The sequence below is a fragment of the Peromyscus leucopus genome, chromosome 9 (genome assembly GCF_004664715.2).
Source record: "Peromyscus leucopus breed LL Stock chromosome 9, UCI_PerLeu_2.1, whole genome shotgun sequence".
NCBI lineage: Eukaryota > Metazoa > Chordata > Mammalia > Rodentia > Cricetidae > Peromyscus > Peromyscus leucopus.
In genome coordinates this window covers 71,534,355-71,554,366 of record NC_051070.1, presented here as the reverse complement: position 1 = coordinate 71,554,366, position 20,012 = coordinate 71,534,355, and the positions used below count along the sequence as shown (strand labels likewise).

Genomic DNA, 20,012 nt, shown 5'->3' with positions numbered 1-20,012 from the left:
CTCTACAGCAGCAATGCTGGTCTCTTTTGACTTGCTGAACTTCCCAGATGTGGTCCTAGGCTTTCTGAATAGGAAACACTCTCTGTCTAAAACTTGGTAAACCAGACTCTCGACCATCTTTAAGTCTCAGCTCAGGTATCATTTCTGTGAGGAAACCCACAGATTCTGCTGGTCTTCCCATGTAAAGTTGCATGCCCCTTACTCTGTCATAGTCCTCCTGTTACTCTATCACAGTCCCCCTGTTACTGTATCATAGTCCTCCTGCTACTCTGTCATAGTCCTCCTGTTACTCTATTATATTCCTCGTGTTACTCTATCATAGTCCTCCTGTTACTCTATCACAGCCCTTCCTACTCTGTCATAGCTCACCACATGCTCCATCATATCCCACTTTTATCTGCATTATAACCCTTATTTTAAAATATCATAACTCTTGGGCCGGATGGTGGTGGGACTTGGGAGGCAGAGCCAGGCGGATCTCTGTGAGTTTGAGGCCAGCCTGGTCTCCAAAGCGAGTTCCAGGAAAGGCACAAAGGAACAGAGAAACCCTGTCTCGAAAAACCAAATATATATATGTATATATATATATATATGTATATATGTATATATATGTATATACATATATATCATAACTCTTTTATTCCATTAACACAGCCTTCCTCCATCTCTACCATAGCCCTTCTCCTAAACTGCCATAGCTCCCACTTACTCTATCATACCCCCTTGCTTTATCATTGCTCTCCCTTATTCTACTTACTCTATTATAACACTCCAGTTATCACTCTGATGCTGAGACTCATAAAATTGAACTATGCAGTTCATTTGTGTGTCCGTGTGTTCACTGTCAATTTCACCAATTAGAATAAAAATTCTAAGATGTCAAGGTCTTCCATTTGTAGCAGCATTATTCTTAGCATATAGACTTGTGAATAGTTCACTGTAATCAGTTCAGAATTATCTACTGATTACATGAGTCAGGAGGTAAACAAGCAAAGGTCACTTGACTCTTTGTCCTTTTCCTCTTCTCCTTATTCCTCCCTGACCTACTGTGTGCTCTCTGTTTGGCTCCATGGTATACTAAGATGCTCTAGGAACTTTCCATCCACACTTACATTTAACTTTCCTGTGCTCATGGACATCTGTCTAATAATTACATCTATTCAGAGTCCTAGACTTCCCTCACATAACTAACCTCTCCTTAGCAGCTGTAAACAGAAGGGCTGAGTCAAGCCCTAATGCAAGTATATCAATGGAGAAACCTCAAAAAGTAAAAGCAGGTATAATTAAAAGAGGTGCAAACATAAAATAGCTCTAAAGTCAGGAGATTATGAACACATTTTAAATTTTACTTCAAAACAAAGCAAGGTAGAAAGGTCCTAGGGAATTAAAATAAGACCTTGGGAGACATTTTATAGGATATTTGATTTTTTTATATTGTATTTATTTTCTTTTAAAAACTAAATATAATCACCCTACTTCCCCCTTCCTTTTCCTTCCTCAAACCCCAGTGTGGATGTCCCCTTGCTCCCTGAAAATCATGGTCTTCTTTTACCTGTCATTATTACACAAATAGACAAACACAGACATACTGAAACACAGACAGACAGACAGACACACACACGTGGTGATATATTGTGTCCCCCAATATATTATGCATTCTAATAAATTTATCTGGGGTCAGAGGACAGAACACCCACTAGACAGACATAGAGGCCAGAAAATGGTGGCACACATGCCTTTAATCCTATCACTTGGGAGGCAGAGATCCATCTGGATCTGTGTGAGTTCAAAGACACACTGGAAACAGCCAGGCATGGTGACTCATGCCTTTAATCTCAGGAAGTGATGGCAGAAAGCAGAAAGGTATACAAGGCATGAAAACCAGGAACTAGAGTTAGTTAAGCTTTTAGTCTTTTAGTAGCAGGTCAGCTGAGATCCATTCAGATGAGGATTCAGAGGCTTCCAGTTTGAGGAAGCAGGATCAGCTGATGAATTGGCAAGGTGAGGATAGCTGTGACTGGTTCAGTTTCTCTGATCTTTCAGCCCAATACCTGGCTCCACTTTTGTTTTTATTAATAAGACCTTTAAGATTTGTGCTACATACACACATGCACACATGTATACACATATGCACTCGTACACATGTACATGCCACAGGCACACAACTGCCTAAATACATTAATAAAATCTGATCAATCTTTTTAGTGTTATGTATAGGTATATAATTCAGGGCTGGTCATTTGGCCTTGGTAACGAATTAAGGGGTTCATTCCTGTGGAGGACAATTTCCCACTCCCAGCACTTCTTAGTTGCCTGTAGTTGTTTCTCAGTGGGTAGTGTCTCATGAGATTTCCCATTTCCATGTTAGCAATTTATTGGTGCTGTACTTCTTCAGGACTTGTTTAGATACAGAGAACAAGAGAGGTGCCCAGCTTCAATTGATACATTTACAACATAATTCCTTCACTGAAGGCTCAGGGAGCAGAAAGAAGAGAGAGTGGAAAGATTGAAGGAGCTAGAGGACCAGGAAACTTGCCATGAAATTGTGTCTCTTTAAATGACAGGAAACCTCACTCAAGAGATTTTATTTTAAAAACATATGGTTAAGGTTACTGTAGTGGCCAATGAACTGGTAAAAACTGTCTTCCCTTCACTCTCTCTGCTGTGACTGTAATGTTCTTCCTACATTTACTAGTCATCTGGGTGTGCAGCACCAATTTCACAGGAGTTCCTACTATTGAAGATTTGTTTATGTGTGTCAACAGAAGTAGTAATTAATGTCCATAAATAAATATATTTTCTAACCTTCATAAAGAGGTCAAGTACTTTTGGGAATGCTAACTCTTTCGATTGTAATTCCAAGTTCCTGGTGTGTCTTCTGCTTATACCACAGGACCTTTTCCATCAGGGCCCCAGCGCATTGGGTTGGACTCACTGTAAGAGACTCAGACCCCACATAAGTCTATCATCTTCCCCCAGGAACCATGTCTGCAAAGTCTCAGTCCCCATGGTCTCACTCAGCAAGACTGACCCAGCTCCAGTGTGGCTCTGGCCCCTCTCAACCCCTCCAATCCATCACCTTGCAGTTTCAGCTCAGGATTCAGGATCAGTGGGCTAAAGTCTCATATCAAAGACACAACCAACAGCTTAACTCTAGATGGAGTGTCTCATAGGAAAAAGAGAATAATAATAAAATCCAAAACAATATCTCCCTTCTCCAAAAACCTAACATGTTCTATTGGTTCCCAATGAGAGGGAGTTAGAAGAAACTGGAGAACATGAATCACAAATAACTATGAAGATGGTAAAAGAATTTGTGAATTACCAAAAAAAAACCTCCCTAAATAACAAGTAGTGGACATAAATGAAATTTTGATTGATCCAAGAAAACACAAATAAATGACTTAACGAAATAATGGGATTATTCAGGACATGAAAACTTAATTCAGTAAAAACTAGAAATGCTGAATGAACACCAGGGTTGTTTGATAATGGCTCAAGTAGTTATACTTTATAAATATAACCTAAAATTATATATGTGCAGATGTTTTATACTTTTTATATTGTACATGTGTTATATACTTATGATATATACATATATTTTAAGATACATACATCTTAAAGGAATACATACTATTTTAAGATATATAGTAATAAGATAATATCTACCTTAATATGATAATATATAAGTCTTAATGAAAGATTAAGTTATATATTCCTTTATATATAAATATATCTATATCTTAAAGGAAGTTAAGCCATTTGGGTTGAAAATGCTCTCCACAAGAACCAGAGACTAACCAAAAACAACAGTACCAGGCGTGAAGAACCAGTTCTTGAATGACTGATCTGGTTAGTTAGTCTAATTGACTCCCAAAACAATATAGATTATTGATGTAGCCCTTGATTGCCTCTCAGGGCTGAGGCCCCTTTTGCTGAAGACACCCCACACTTAGGACGCATGACTTGGATGATTCCACCTGGATCTTACCTGAAAAGCTCTTTCATGTGGTCTCTCTTCCATGGTTTCAGAAAATACAATGCAAACTGCCAAGGTACAAGGGATGGAACAATAAACTGACCAACCCAACTGTCAACACCCATGAACAATGACAATTACCAGTATGTCAAAACATCCATAAGGGTACAATAAGTAGCACTCACAGGTTGCTGTCTATTGGACTTAAGGTCCACTCACAAGGGAAATCACATCTGATACTGAAAACCTAGCATGCTTTCTGGGGCTGGCAAGGTCTTGGTCTTTAGAGAATAAATTACTACCATCACTTTGCTAGATGAGCATAATTTCTTACTACGTTCTAAATCTTATCTTTTTACTCACAGACAATTGCAGTTACTCCATTGTATAAATGTACCACATTTCCATTATCCATTCTTCTAGGATGCCTCCAATATCTGACCATTATGAATAGAGCAGCAACGAACATGGTTAAGCAATGTCTCTCTAGTAGGATGGAACATTCGTTGGGTATATGCCCAAGAGTGTTACAAAAGGATCATAGGAATATTGATCCCATTTTCCTGAAGAACTGCCACACTGTTTCCATGGCTCTATTCTTAGGAGGAAGTGTTATCAGTCTCTATCAATTACTATTCATCCTGTGAATAGTTCTGCCCATGTTCTTGCTTTAGTTGTGGTTTAGAGTCTCTGGTTTATCTTCACAGTACCTCTCAAGATGCTAAGGGTCATGTTAATAAAAGGGAAACAGGAAACTAAAATGAAGGTATAGATCAGAAGCTTTCTTCATGCCTTGATTGTCAAAATTCCAAGTTTATAGAAAAAAAAAAAAGAAAATAAACTGGTGGTCACAAGAGAAAAGGACTGAGTTTCTCATATAGGCAAGAAACTCCAAAGGCCAAAAGAGCATAATGACAGGCTTCATGCCCTGAAAGAAAACAACATCTATCAACCAAGATGACTGTATCTAAAAAACTATCCTTCAAAATTAAAGGCTATAAAGATCTATCCTAAGTATAGTAGAAACAATCTGTGATATCCAAGTCAGCATTACAGGAGATTCTAAAGGAACATTGCACACAGGTAAGAAAGCCAGAATAAAAGGGAGATCTCTGGAAATAATAGACAAATTACTCAACAATAAACCATTATTTTAGTAAACCAATAAGATACCAAGATGAGCAAAGGATGATCAACAAAAGTAATTGAAATAACCAGAGAAGAAAAGAATGTGGAATTGGAGTTACCCTATTATCCTGCAGCTGCATGATGGACAGTTGCCCTAGCACCTGGAACTGCCCTGGGATCCCTTGCCTGCATCTTAGGAAGCACAGGGAAAGAGACTGCAGAACTGCTCTAGCCTCTCATGGATGGAAACAATCCCCTCCCCCACCCTTACAGAGTCACTGCCATACTTTCTCCACACAGACACCCTGCTTCCTACAGGGCAGTGTCTGTCCTTCCCTGTAGAGATCAGGCTCTAGTCTCTTTTTCTGCCTTCTGTCTCCCTATGCTTCTGAAGAAATCTAACAATAGTTTAATAAACACAGAGAGTAGAACATCCTTGTAGTTTCAGCTGTGCCCACTCCTCACCATTGCAGGCCATGCTCTCTCACCAAGATGATGTGGCCACCACCAGATGTCTCCCCTTCCTCACACTCCCTTGGTTTGATATCAGAGAGATGGGGCAGAGGAGGGTGGAGGCAAGATGGTTGGGGAGAGACAAAGGGAGGGGGGAGGGAGGTGTTTGAACTTGCTTCTGAGACTCTTCAAGGCAGATGCTCAGAAACCAATCAACCTGTGATCAGGCTGGAGCTGCATCTCTTGTGGTCTGCTCTTCAAAGAGAAGAATGGACAGACTCCTGGGAGTGTGGATGGTGACACTATGGCTGCAACTGACTAGTGAGTTTGGGTTTCTGGTGAGGGCAACAGGGACAGCAAAGTTCATAGTCCACATCCATGTGAGATGAAGCCTTCTTATTAATCTGGAAATGCAGTTTGAAAATGTAACCACTGACTCCTGTTCTCTGGCCTGTGTTTCTACGTAGGGGTGAACAGCCAAGTAGGAGAAGAGAATGCTTGGGCCTTGAGCATCCAGGAGGGTGAAAATGTCACCGTGAACTGCAGTTATAAAACAACCATAACTTTCCTACAGTGGTACAGACAGGAGTCAGGCAGAGGCCCTGCCATGCTGATCTTAATACATTCAAATGAGAGAGAGAAACGCAGTGGAAGACTAAGAGCGACCCTCGACACCTCCACCCAGAGCAGTTCCCTGTCCATCATTGCTGCCCAGGCTGCAGACACTGCTGTTTACTTCTGTGCTACAGATGCACAGTGTGCAGCAGGCACCTGCAGCCCTGACACAAACCCTCAGAGCTGTTTCCTCAACCCCGATAGTGGATGGAATGGTGTTTTATCATTTCACAATAAGAGTATACTGGCAATGAAAGAGAATTCTTTCAAATTTGTGATTTTTTGACTTTATTTTCCTAATCAGTCTTGTGAGGAAAAGATATAGGAATGAGAGTCTTGACACCCTGACATTCCAGGACGGAGGTGGTACTGACCTCCACTGAAGTTATACAGAATTACACTGGTTTAGGCAAGGTCTTGGGAAATGGCCAGACTAGATTCCTTTTCAACTTATATCCTGCTATACCTTTTCCTGTGGATGAAAACAGAAAGGCTTAAATCACAATATCAAAGAAGTAAAGCTCTCTGCACAGCACTACTTCTAGGCCTGAAGACCTCTGTGCCCTCTCAGGCATCTAAACCTAAGCCCTGGGCTTTAGCACAAGGGCAGAAGCCTCCCTGTCATTTGTCTCTGCAAACCAGTAATTATCCCATATGCAGGATCTCCTTCCAAGCAGCATTATGGACAATAAACCTGTGATGCAGCCAGAGGAGAGAGATGCCTGTCAATCTCATTCTCTGACCCAGACTGTTTCCTGTTCATGGACATAGGTCTACAGAGCTTCCCTTCCATGAATCTCAGAGGTACAGCTGGGACAGGGAGCAGCAGGATTCTAGTATTGGGTGTCATGGAAGGAGACTGTACAGGTACACATGCTTTTCTGAAATATTATTCTTTGCTGTTCATAATAATCTAGCCACATGGTTAAAAGGGAAACCTCTATGTTTTCTAACATAGTCCTTTTGTAGACCAAGATGGCCATGAGTTTCATCTTTGTGTCATCTTCAAATTATTAGAAAGAATTCTGTGTAGTTAGTACCTTTATTTTCTTAAGTCAATCTTGCCTTCGCCAACATCAGTTCAAGACATGGCCATGGTAATATCAGTGTCCATTAATTTAATAATGCCAGGGGATGCTTTCAGAATACATTTTTTCTTCATATTTTGGCACTTTCCTTTCTTCCTTCTAAAATTTATTTTTTATTAAAAAGGCACATATGTTTATAAGACAATGCGATGCTGTACTGTTGGAACCAGGCTGCACACTTTATCCATGCCTCCCCGAGGAGTAACTTTTTATTATCAGGATGGTAATGGTTCTGTTTCTTATCTCATGATTTTTAAAGTCTGTTTTTTTCTTTCCCTTTCTTAATTTTAAATACATTAGAACACAAGTACAGAAATGATAGGCACAGAGGTCAATGAAAATGAATGCTTGTTTATATCCAAGTAGGACGATTGTGTCATGAGTTGAAAATTTCCTCTGCTCTAGCTTTCCATGAGCTCCTTTAACAGCTCCCCACCCTTCACTTGAGGGACAACAATTTAGAGTTCTATCATTTTCTCTTGAGATTTCCCAGGAGGCTGGAATAATATAAAGCCACAGTGTAAACCCTCCCATATTTGGCTCCTTCCACTTAACCAGCATGCTGCAATTCATTAATTGTGTAAGTCGCCCACTTAGCACATGAACACAGGAAGAAAATATTGTATATTCACAGAAGGGTAGTACTTAGGCATAAAGAATGAAATCCTGAACAATAGCTACACCCATGTGGCTGGGGGACTCAACCAAATGCAGCCTGGCATTTCTAACTCCCGGCCCAGGAGAGGACTCTGCAACACCAACCAGGTGAACTCTGTTCACCAACCAGGAGCAGTGCAGGGAAGTTGGTCACTATTTTGATCTCTTTGTGATGCGGAAGCATGGTCCTGCCTAGTGTCATGATGGAATGAACCAGACAGAGACTCACATACAGGTTTGAAGCAGTTCGCATGGTTGGTGAGCAAATGCATGGTGTAGTGTGGGAGGAAGAAAGAGACAGAAGGGTTCATATCCTGTGGACAGAGGCATGTCTGAAAAGGTAAAAGAGGTGAGGAATGGGCTAAGGTGGGTGGCTTGATTGCTACACAGGGCCATGGTGATGTCTGTGTCTGGGTTGCTGCTGCGGCCCATGTCTGAGTTCATGGCTCTGTTGCAGTCACGGTCTCTGTTGATGTCCTTAACTCCTGATACCCCCAAAGGCAGAGAGGATAGGATTGTACAGAGTTGGCTCTGCCCCTCACCCACTGAAGCACTCAAGAGAGAGGGTCCTACACCTCACCTGGGTTGCACAATAAAGATGATCCTGTTCTCAGGGGCATGGGGAGCTGACCCTGAGGGAGTGAGAATGAGAGATCAGGTAGCACCCCTCCTGTATGCCTTGTGGTGGCATGAGTGAGGGAAAGATGCCCTCTGCCCCTTGACCCTGCCACCTGTGGTGGGTGAGGGAGCTGATCCTCAGCCTCACCAGCTACAGCACTCAGGAAAGTGGACCCTGAACATCACTTGGACAGCACAGCAGAGCTGACCCCATTGACAGGGGTGAACCAGCCCCAGGAGCAGGAGAGTGGGAGACCTGGCCCCGCCCCTCATCTGCCATATGGTGGTGTGCCCCACCTCTTCCCTGTCTGTGACAGGTGTGAGAGTTGTCTCTGCCACTCACCAGCGGCAGCATTCAGGAGAGTGGCCCCTGAACCTCGCCCTGGCAACAGAGTAGAGCTGGCTCTGACAGTCTAGATGTTCGCGTCCTGACCCTGAGGGCATAAAAGCAGAAGAACTGTCCCCACACCTTGCTTATCACTGCAAAGGATGAACTAGCAAGAGCTGGCAGGGTGACCATCCCTGCAACTATCCAGGCCCAGAGCCAGGGTCATGAGTTCTTCCACCCCAACATCTATCTCATCTGTGATCTGCTGGAGGATGTGTGGTGGGAGGAGTCTCTGGACCTAGGGCCACAAGATCTCCATGACACAGGGCAGCACATAGAAACCTCTTCAAATTCCAGAATGTCCTGATGTCCTGTGAAATAAAACAAATCTTTTTTTAAATTATTCTTCTCTCATCCCAAACGGCAGTTTCATCTCCTTCCTCTCCTCCCAGTCTCCCATCCCCCAACACCCCTCTCCTCCAGATCCATTGTTGCTCCATTTCCCTCCAGTAAAGAGTAGGCTTCCCAGGTATATGAACCAAAACAAGGCACAATAAGATACAATAAGTCTCGACTCAAACCCTCCTATTACGGCTGGTTGAAGGAACCCAGTTAGATGAAAAGGATCCCAAGAGCAAGTGAAAGTATCAGAGAAACCCCTTCTACCACTGTTAGAAGTTCCCTCAAACACAAAATTAACAACAATAAAATGTACAGAGGACTTAGTGCAGACCAATGTGGGGTCAATCTCTGTGAGTACCTACAAGACCTGCAAAATTGATTCTGTGGGCCATGTTCTCCTGCTATCCTCTATCCTTCTGGCTCCTACAATTCTTTCTCCCCCTCTTCTGTAGCATTCCCTGAGCTCCAAGGCAGGGATCAGATGGAGATCTCTAATATGGGCTCTCTCTCTGCCTAGTGTTTGGCTGTGGTTCTCTGCATCTATTCCCATCAGCAGCTGGAGGAAGACTCTCTGATGATAACTGGCCTAGGAACTAATATATGAGTATAGCAGAATATTATTAGGAATCATTTTATTAATTTTTTTAAACTATTCTAGGTTTCTGGGCTATCCAGCCTCCAGTTCATGATCATCCAGATAGTGTCAGGCTTGGACCACTTCTCATCGCATGGGTCTCAAATTACAGCAGTCATTGTTTGGCCACTCTCACAAGTTGAATGCCTCCATTGCCCAAGCATATTATTCAGGCTGGATACATTGCAGGTTTTTTGGCTGGGTTGGTGTCCCAGTCCCACTACTGGAAGTTGCTTGGTTACAGAAGACGGCTGATTCAGGCTTGTATCATCCATTACTAGGAGGTCATCCTCATAGAATGCTGGGAGTTTCTACTGCACTAGCTTTCCACATCACCTCCCCAATGCCCTCCAATTCCAGTCATCTCTCCTCTCTGTACTCTTTCCTTCCATCCCACCTTCACCTGATCCTTCCTATTTCCCCTCCCACACTCCCCAAGCCACAGTGGCTTTATTCATAATACCCAGAAACTGGAAACAATCTAGAGGTCCCTCAACTGAAGAATGGACAAAGAAACTGTGGTATATTTACACAACGGAGCATTACTTAGCTGTTAAAAAAAATGACATGAAATGCAGGCAAGTGGAAGGAACTAGAAGAAAATCATCCCAAGTGAGGTATACTAGACCCAGAAAGACAAATATGATATGTTCTCATTTATAATTGGTTATTAGCTGTCAAGTAAAGTATAATCGTGTTGTAATCCACAGACCCAGAGAGACTGAGTAACAAGGAGAGCTCAAGACAAGGATGCATGGATCTCCCTGAGAAGGGAAATAGAACAAAACAAATCTTAACACATTTAAAAACACTGAACTTCATGTGTCCTATCTGATCACAATAAAATAAAACAAAATCAACAGCAACTAGATTCCTAGTAAATACACAAACCCATGGAGAGGAAACTCCTCATTACTGAATTGGGTCAAAGAGGAAATCGAGAAAGAAAGAAAATATTTGCTGGAACTAAATGAAAATGAAAACACAACACAATCAAACTTCTGGAACACATTGATAGTAATCCTAGAGGGAACTATAAAGCTCTCAGTACCTATAGAAAAAAAAACCACAAAGAACATAAATAAAAGACTTAGTGATGCAACTCAAAAATTGAAAATCTCCCAAGGATGGGCAAATGGAATATATAGTTATGGAGAGACAGAGGGGAGACCAGAGTGGAAGGATTTGATGAAGTAAGGGAGGGAGGGAGGGGTAAGGGAAGAATATAGGGAAGGACAACTAACACTAAGGGCCATTTGAGGGGTTGTATGGAAACCTAATAAGGTAGAAGATTCTTAAAATGTATACATATATGAAGAAATCTAAATGGAGTCACCAAATAATAGGGGAGACAATGCCCCAACTAGGTACTGTTCACCATTGAGTAGAACTCCCAGTACCAGGAATGGGTTACATCTAATCAAATTCCCAAACAGCTCAGGCTGTTGCCAAGGCTATTAGTTGTTGTCCACAAACTGATGGCAAGTTATAATTCTGAGGAAACATTTACATATCTCATTAAACATGGAGAAGATGAGTGGGTGTCTTGACCTCTATTGATTAGTGTTCATGATACTGGAAGGTATTTTTGATGATACCAGAGGAGAAAAGTAATCATTAATCCTTCTATATTCTTTACCCTTGACAAGGTTCACCCTTTGCTTAATCACTTCTAGCTCGGAATTGGTCAGAATTTCTGGCTGTGCCTGATCCCTCAACCCCCCTACTATATAGGGCAAGGGACCAGTCAGACCATCAGTGCACCAGAAAACAAAAACAACTGTAACTGTGAAAAGCCTAAGTTAACACTGTGGTCCTACTTGGAACTGGAACCTGTCTGGTGTCCAGGACTTTTGGCTTAGAGGATTCACTTTACTCTGATGCTTGCTATTTCACTCTCCAGGTCAATTCTTATCAGCAGGATACTTTATGGCCCCTGAGACCACAAAGGTGAACCTTGTCAAGGGTAAAGAATATAGAAGGATTAATGATTACTTTTCTCCTCTGGTCTCCTTGGTGGGCATGCTCAAATGGTTTACCTAAATGTGCCTCCTCCAAGACATCCAAAATAGTAATTCCCTTCTATATGTACTAGTACACATCCTGCCCCAGGTTTACTTATTTTATGGGGAAGAAGAGAGAGTTCATTTAAGATGAACCTCAGGCCTCAACTCAAGAAGTGAGGTATACCTCTCCTCATTCCACTTCTGATTGGAGCCAGTATTGCTCAGGCAACAGCCATAGGAACATTGGCCCTTATAGTCAGTGATCAAACTTCAGAGAATTAAGTAAGCAAGTGGACCAGGACTGTCTTAGTTAGGATTTCTATTGGTGTGAAGAGACACCATGACCATAGCAAATCTTTTAAATGAAAACATTTAATTGGGACTGGCTTACAGTTTCAGAGGTTTAGTCTTTATCATCATGGTGGAATACATGGCAGCATGTAGGCAGACATGGTGCTGGAGAAGCAACTCAGAGTTGTACATCTTGATCTGTAAGAAGCAGAAGAAGACAGTGTACCACAATGGGCATAGCTTGAGCATAAAATACTCAAAGCCTGCCTCCACAGTGACACACTTCCTCCAACAAGGCCACACCTTTTAATAGTGCCACTCCCTATGGACCAAGCATTCACACACAGAAGTCCATAGAGGCTACATCTATTCAAATCACTACAAGGACTTAGGGATATTAGAAGACTCCATATCCAGATGAGAGAAACAAGTAGACTCTAGCAGAAGTAATTTTGGAAACCCAAGGAGGCTTAGATTTTCTCTTGATGAAACAAATAAGGTTCTACATAGCTTTAGGAGAAATCTATGGTTTCTATTTCAAGTAATCAGGGATTGGTTTGAGAAAATCTCAACAAAGGGAAGAAAGGAGACATAGATCAGATAATTGGTATCGGTCTCTCTTACCTGGTCCCCACTTTATTATCAGCATTAGTCATTTCATTCTTATCCTCATCAGGCTAATGGTGGAACCCTGCATCTTCAACTGCTTTGCCAACTACATCCAATAGAGTAAACTCAGTTAAGCTTCTGGTCTTAAAGACCATCGGTGTCTCCCGCCTAGGACAAGACAAGGAAATGATTGACACATGCCCATAGAACCAATGGGGAATGTGACAAGTTAAGACAGTGCAGAGGATCCTCCAGCTTGTGTTTTTGCAGGAACCAGTTTTTTTTAGGCTTGACTAGAATTTGATCTTCTTGATGAGAAGCCCTGTGGAAAACTACCCAACTCACTTTTAGGTCAAGATGTCACAGCTAGCTTATCTTCGCTTATGTTAAACTGGTTGTTTGCACAGAACCCCCTCCAGCTAACTGCTTATCGTAGTAGTTTCTGAGTAATTTTCCACAGGAATCTTCATCAAGGAGATCCTAGGTAAAGAACCTTCTCTGATAAAGTCTGCACATTTGTTCACATGTGTACACATACAGACCAGGATAAGATAAACATATGAGGGAGAGCTATTTTTTTAAGCTGCTGAGATTGTGTGACCTCACTTAATATTCTTTCCTGCTTATTCATGAGATTCACACTTAAAATGCATTTTGATACTGTGTTGATTTAGCAAAATAATGGGTTTATCTGTAGGGTCTATGAGCTTCCAGCCACAGGTTCTTGATAGGACTTACATTACCATCCAGTATGTGTTCAGTCAAGGGTCACTACATTGTGAAAATGTCTAAATCTGTTTTTCCTGATTGAGGATCAGTCTCTAGCATGCTCCCTGTGGAAGGGGAAGACGTGCTTCATTGGAGCACTGCCATCTTGTGTCTGGCTCACATATGTGTGATGTCTGTACTGGCTCCATTGCTGCGCTGCAGAGTTCATGTGTTAAATTTGACAAAGCCTAGCTTCATAGAAGCATCCATCCCCAAACTGAAGTAAAATTCCTGGTGTAGCAGTCATGCCAGGAAAGATTCAGGGAGACAGGCTCTTCTTTCAGCTGTTGCTTTCCTGGTTTGTTTGGACTGAAATGAACAATGCACACACAGAGCTGGAGAGTTAGTCCTGTGCTTTGGAAACGAAGCCTGGTTTTGATATGCAGGTGGGGGACATTTCTTCCTGCTAAGTGAAATTGTGTCTACTGCTCTGTCCCTCACTCCGTTTTAGAAATATTATGAGAAGTGGAGACAAGTGTTGATGGAGAAAATGTGTCATTTAAGGGCGATTACACAGTAGAGTGTTTTTAAATCCTCTTTATTCTGGTGTGTATTCTATTTATAGTACCCCCCAATGTTCCAGTTCAACACAGCAATATAGCAACTTCCCAAGTAAGAAACTTTCAGAAGAATGGCATGCTATTGGCCACAATCAACTCTGCTCTCATTAGACTACTCAACATCTACCCACTTCAAACTGTTGGATACTAATGTATCTAGGCCAAGCTGTTCCCATGGTTTCTGTTTCTCTGGACAGTGCTTCATACTACTCCCACTAAGGAGTCCATGCTTCATGTAAATATTATTTTATTCTTTTCTTAAATCTTAAACCTTTCAAGGTGTGTGTGTGTGTGTGTGTGTGTGTGTGTGTGTGTGTGTGTTTTAAGTACCTTCATTAGTAAGCCTACTTTCATCTGCAGATGCTCCTCCAGTCTATTGTTTCTTTGAAGCTGTATCATCTCAGGACTATTTAGATCAAATGATATTGGGGTTTTGCTGTCTTTTCTCCATATTGCATTATCATTTCTGCTTATCTGAAGTCACTGAATCTTCATAATTCTTAAAATAGATAAGCTTGTTTCATTTTTTAAGGCAAGGGTTTACATTTTAGACTACTATTTTATGTATCCTTTTTTTTTCTTTCATTTCACCAAAGTCACTATCTTTATATCCTACCAGAACTTTCCTTGATTGGATGCTCACTGCTAGCAAAGGCTTATAAAATACAGCCAAGGGTGTCTGATTTGAATGTGTCTGCATATGTAATGGTTGTCCTAGGACACAGTGACCGGGCACTGCTTCTAAATTGTAAGAGCATATGTGGATGTTGTCTGTAAGAAGGAATCTGTAGGCAAACACACTGCTAATGATTTCTTTGTTCTGAGTTAAACTAAGGGTTGGGTGGAGGTAGAGAGGAGAGGAAGAAATGGGAGAGAGAGAGGAGAGAGGAGAGAGAGAGAGAGAGAGAGAGAGAGAGAGAGAGAGAGAGAGAGAGAGAGAGAGAGAGAGAGAGAGAGAGAAAGGATATCTCAGACCCAAGAGCATCTGGCCAGAAGGATAACGCTGAACTTCCAATTGATTTCCTTTGTTCTGGCTCTCTACAAACATGCTAATGAGGAAATGCCAGGATGGCAGAGTTTTCTCTGGCTTCCAGGAGTCAACGAAACACACATTAAAGATTCATTCTCTGGGTTTTGACTATGTTTCAGGCAGCAGGGCTGCTTGCAGCTTTTGCTTTTATACTCAAGTGGTAATGGTCTCCAAATTTAATAGTTTTATCATATGATCCTTTTTTTTCAAAATAAAATTGCCCTTCCATTTTGCATGGTCTATTTTTCATTAGGTTAGGATTCAACATAGCACAGATTAGCTTAGAAACACAATGTGTGCTGTAGACAGGAAGAACACAAGGATTTGCTTCAGAGTCTTCATCCTGCACTGGCCGCCAGAGGGCGATGTTGCACAGACTAGCTGCCTCCATTTCTGAGTTGATCCCCACTTTCAACTCAGTCCCTCCCTGCATCTTGTAGAGTTCTTAGAACATCTGATGAGTGAAGACAGTCAGAGGCAAGGAAGTTCCCAGGACCAGGACCACTTCTGTAGCGTTTTGTTTGTTTGTTTGTTTTAGAATTTTATCTAAAGAAGGAAGGTGTCTGGACAACTTTGTGCTCTTGGTCTTCAAGAATTGGGAACTGCAGCTGCTTTCCTGCTTGTGCCAAGCTTTTCCAGAAAGACACCAGAGGTGTTTCCAGTGCTCAACCATGGCCATGCTTCTAGTCCTCATCTCATTCCTGGGGATACATTTTTTCCTGAGTGAGTAAAATATCCTTATCGTTTGTAGATGCACATGATTCACCGTTTTTCTCACTTGAATTTTATTAAGAATATTTTTCTCCATCACATTTACTGATTTATCATTGATTTTGCAGGAGATGTCCAAGCACAGTCAGTTACCCAGCCTGATGCCCATGTCACTGTCTTCGAAGGAGACTCTGTGGAGCTCAGATGCAACTATTCCTACAGTGGAACTCCTTACCTCTACTGGTACAAGCAGAACCATGACCAAGGCCTCCAACTTCTCCTCAGGTACTTTTCAGGAGACCCTGTGGTTCATGGAGTGAATGGATTTGAGGCTGAGTTTCAGAAGAGTAAATCTTCCTTCCACCTGAAGAAGACATCTGTGCACCTGAGCGATTCAGCTGTGTACTTCTGTGTTGTGAGTGCACAGTGTCTGAGGCTGCAGGGGGAGCTGAACACAAACCTGTGAGATGCTGGGGAGGACTGTAGCTGGTTGACTTTAGATCATCCATGCTCCTGTAAGTAACCTAAATAAACTTATCGGTTCTCCAAGTTGAACTTCTGTGGAATCATTACTTTGGTCTGTCATTGGTGCTCTATCTGTGGTATATAGACATCTGGTCACTGATCCTATAATATTTAAAAAATTTTAATAATGTATATGTAATATAAAATTGTCATTTTTCTTTGAAAAACTTTTATAAAGTTAAGTTTCTTATGATAAATGTTTCAAATGTGAAACAAATGGCTACTTCAAATATTCCTTTACACAAACATCATTCATTTATTAATTTAAGAAGTGTCTGTTAGCTATCTTTTAGGTTTGTGACATCTGTCCAATGTAGGGTAATAAAATGGAAAAAGTTTGTTTCTTTTCTCCAAAGTCATCTGGTAGTGATTAAACATGTGTTGTCATTCCTTAATTGTGTGATTTTTCCAGTGGATTACCACATGGCCAAAACTGGCTACATAAGAAACTTAGAAATGGCATGAAATGGCATTCCCAGGTAAGACAATGTACAAGGTGCAAATAAGCCTATCACAACTATTCTTCAGATTGCAGAAGCACCATCCAATAGCTACCAGGTGTGAGACAAAATAAAAGAGCCAAAAGTGGCACTCCATCGCTGACTTTTGAGAATGTAGGTCAACAATCTTCTGAGCTTAGCGAAATGCCTTAAACAGGGGGTGGGGGGATGGTGCATCTACCTAGCACACACGCATTTCCTGTTTAATTCTCAGCTCACATTCATCCTTTCCCTATAACCTTAACATTTCCTAACTTAAGAAATTAAGATTCACACACTTGGGTGGCACAGAAAATGAACTCTTTCCCTGGACTAGCGATTGTACTCTTCTTAATGTTTGGTAAGTGGAATGACATGTGGAGCTTCTGTCTTGTTCTATGATATTGATGTAAATTCTAAGGACAATTTTTCCTATAAGGCAGAATACAGATCACCACCAAGCTGGCCCACAATAATTGTTATTATTAATTTCTCTTTTTAGGAGAAAGCAATGGAGACTCAGTGACACAGACAGAAGGTCGAGTCACAATCTCTGAAGGGACGTCTCTGACTGTGAACTGTTCCTATGAAACCAAACAGTACCCAGCCCTGTTCTGGTATGTCCAGTATCCCGGAGAAGGTCCACAGCACCTCTTCAGAGTCTCCAAGGCCAAGGAGAAGGGAAGCAGCAGAGGGTTTGAAGCAACATACGATGAAGGATCCACCTCCTTCCACTTGCAGAAAGCCTCGGTCCAAGAGTCAGACTCGGCTGTGTACTACTGTGCTCTGGGTGACACAGTGGTGGAAACTGCAGGGGGAGCTGAGCACAAACTCTGAGAAGCAGGGCCTGATGCTGAGTGTGTCTGAGATCACTCATTTAGGGATCCCCTGTGCAGGTCTGCTATTGTTGACACTCACCACACACCCAGGCACTGTTGCAGTGTAAACCTTGCAAATTAACACTAAGAACACATTAGGAGAACAGGAAATGAGCATGCCTTACTTTAAGCTTGACCAGAAAGAGTGAAAAGAGTCATACACCACGATGACTTTTTTTTTTTTTTTTTTTTTTTTTTTTGAGATGGAATTTCCAGTAGCTCAGGCTGGCCTTGAACTCCTTCCTTATGAAGCTGAGGTTGGCTTTGAATTCCTTTTCTTCCTGCCTGCACCTTCAAAGGGCTGGAGTTATAGGCATGACCCACCTTACTAGTCTGAAATTGTGATTTCTTAAATACAAATCTCTTGCTGAACTAAACTGTCTATGTGTTCATCATCCCCTATAATTCTTATCTCCCCGAATCCAACTCATGTCATTAATGGAATTATCATGGCTTAAAAGGGTGCACATGCTCCATATCTTCCTGGTAAAGTGCAGTAAGAAATGGTTTATTTATCCTTCCTCTCTAGGCCAGATGGTTTACTTGTTATTCCTAAAGATTCTTACATTTGACTGAATTTAGAAGTAGAAATATCGGTGGAAAAACATTCATGTCACTTTTATTTGGCTTCCTTTATTCTTTTGCCCCCAAATATATCATATACTGTAGCATCTTCCTTCTGTTTCTAGTTTTTTTTTTTTTCAGTGCACTAGGTCAGTGGCTGTGATCTGCATGGAGGAAAAAGATACTGAATCTTGGGTGCTTTGGTCCTGGGGAAAAAGTGAGTTAAGATGAAGAGATGAGTGTTCTCAATTCTGTTAACAGGTCAAATGAAGAAGACTTAAGTACCAGGGAAATTAGGTGACATTGTTAGGAGAAAGAAACTTGGATTGTGGTGGACTTGAAACTTAATATAGGCTATGAATTAGATAGAGTGGACAACTATTCCAAAGAGACTCATAGTCCTCAAAGAAAACCAGGGTCAAATGGATGGGTATTTACCTGTTAATGGAAGGAAGGATTCCTTCTTTCTGTAGTGTATTGTAAAAGACCAGAAGGGATCCCAGACTCAAAATGTAACAATCATTTTTTACTTTTGTCAGTGCTAGGAACTAAACGCAGGCATCTTAAATGCAAGGCAGGGGCTCTACTGAGCTATAGTCTTAGCATTAACATGTTTATGCTTTAAAGTGCACCATTGATAAAGTGAACGGAGAATCCCGAAGTTGAAGGAAATGTTTGCAAATTGTGTACCTGCTGAGGCAGTGCCAAACAGAATGTGTAATCACATCACTATTTTTATTTTTATTATTATTTTAAAAATGTATTCTCTCACACAATACTTGCCCACTACAGCATCCCCCTACCTCCCCACTCACTTAGATCCACTGCTCCTCAGTTTTCCTTTAGAAGACAGCAGGCCTCGCAGTGATTATGAAATGAACACAGCACAAGATACAATAACACTCGGCATAAATCCTCACATCAGGGCTGAATGAGGCAACCAAGTGGAAGGAAAGGGGGCTCATGAGTAGGCAAATAGAGACACCCAATTCTCATTATTAGGATTCCAACAAAAAACCCAAACTAAACAATCACAGCATGTATGCAGAAGACCTAGCACAGACCATGTAGGTTCCATGGATGCCGCTTCAGTCTCTGTGAGTCCCTATGAGCCCTGCATAGTTGATTTTGTGGGCTGTGTTCTCATGGTGTCCTTGACCACTCTGACTTCTCCAATCCTTTCTCCCCCTCTTCTGCACGGTTCCCCAAGCTCCACCTAATATTTGGCTGTGAGTCTCCGTATCTACTCCCATCAGCAGCAGGAGGAAACCTCTCTAATGACAACTGGGATAAGCAGTGTTCCTATGAGTATAGCAGCATATTACTAGGAATCATTTCATTGCATTTTTTTGGTGTGCATGTGTGTGTGTGCATGGGTGTGGGTGAGGGTCAGTTGTGTTTGGTTCTACCCTAGGTTTCTGAGCTATCCTGCCTCTGGATCCTGGCCATCTAGGCAGTGGCGGTCATGGGCTCTTCCCTGTGGTGTGGGCCTCAAGTTAGATATGTCATTGGTTGGCCACTCCCACAAACTGAGCCACCATTGCCCTAGAGCATCTTGCAGGTTAGACTGTTTGTGGGTAGAAGGTCTTGTGGCTGGGTTGGTGTCCCAATTCCACCACTGAGTGACCAGCCTGGTTACAAGGAGACCAGTTCGGACTCCATATCCTCCATTACTAGGAGTCCTTGCTA

The 20,012-nt window shown here is 41.8% G+C and overlaps 2 gene segments (V, D, J or C); both read left to right on the top strand.

The window, feature by feature from the left end:
• The first annotated feature begins 15,634 nt into the window (after positions 1 to 15,634).
• LOC119088585 lies at positions 15,635 to 16,371 on the top strand. The segment is given in 2 exon segments: positions 15,635 to 15,889; positions 16,006 to 16,371. Coding segments are annotated over 2 exon segments (390 nt in total).
• A 497-nt stretch (positions 16,372 to 16,868) lies between these two features.
• Positions 16,869 to 17,750, top strand: LOC114682302. The segment is given in 2 exon segments: positions 16,869 to 16,881; positions 17,384 to 17,750. Coding segments are annotated over 2 exon segments (348 nt in total).
• Positions 17,751 to 20,012: the final 2,262 nt, after the last annotated feature.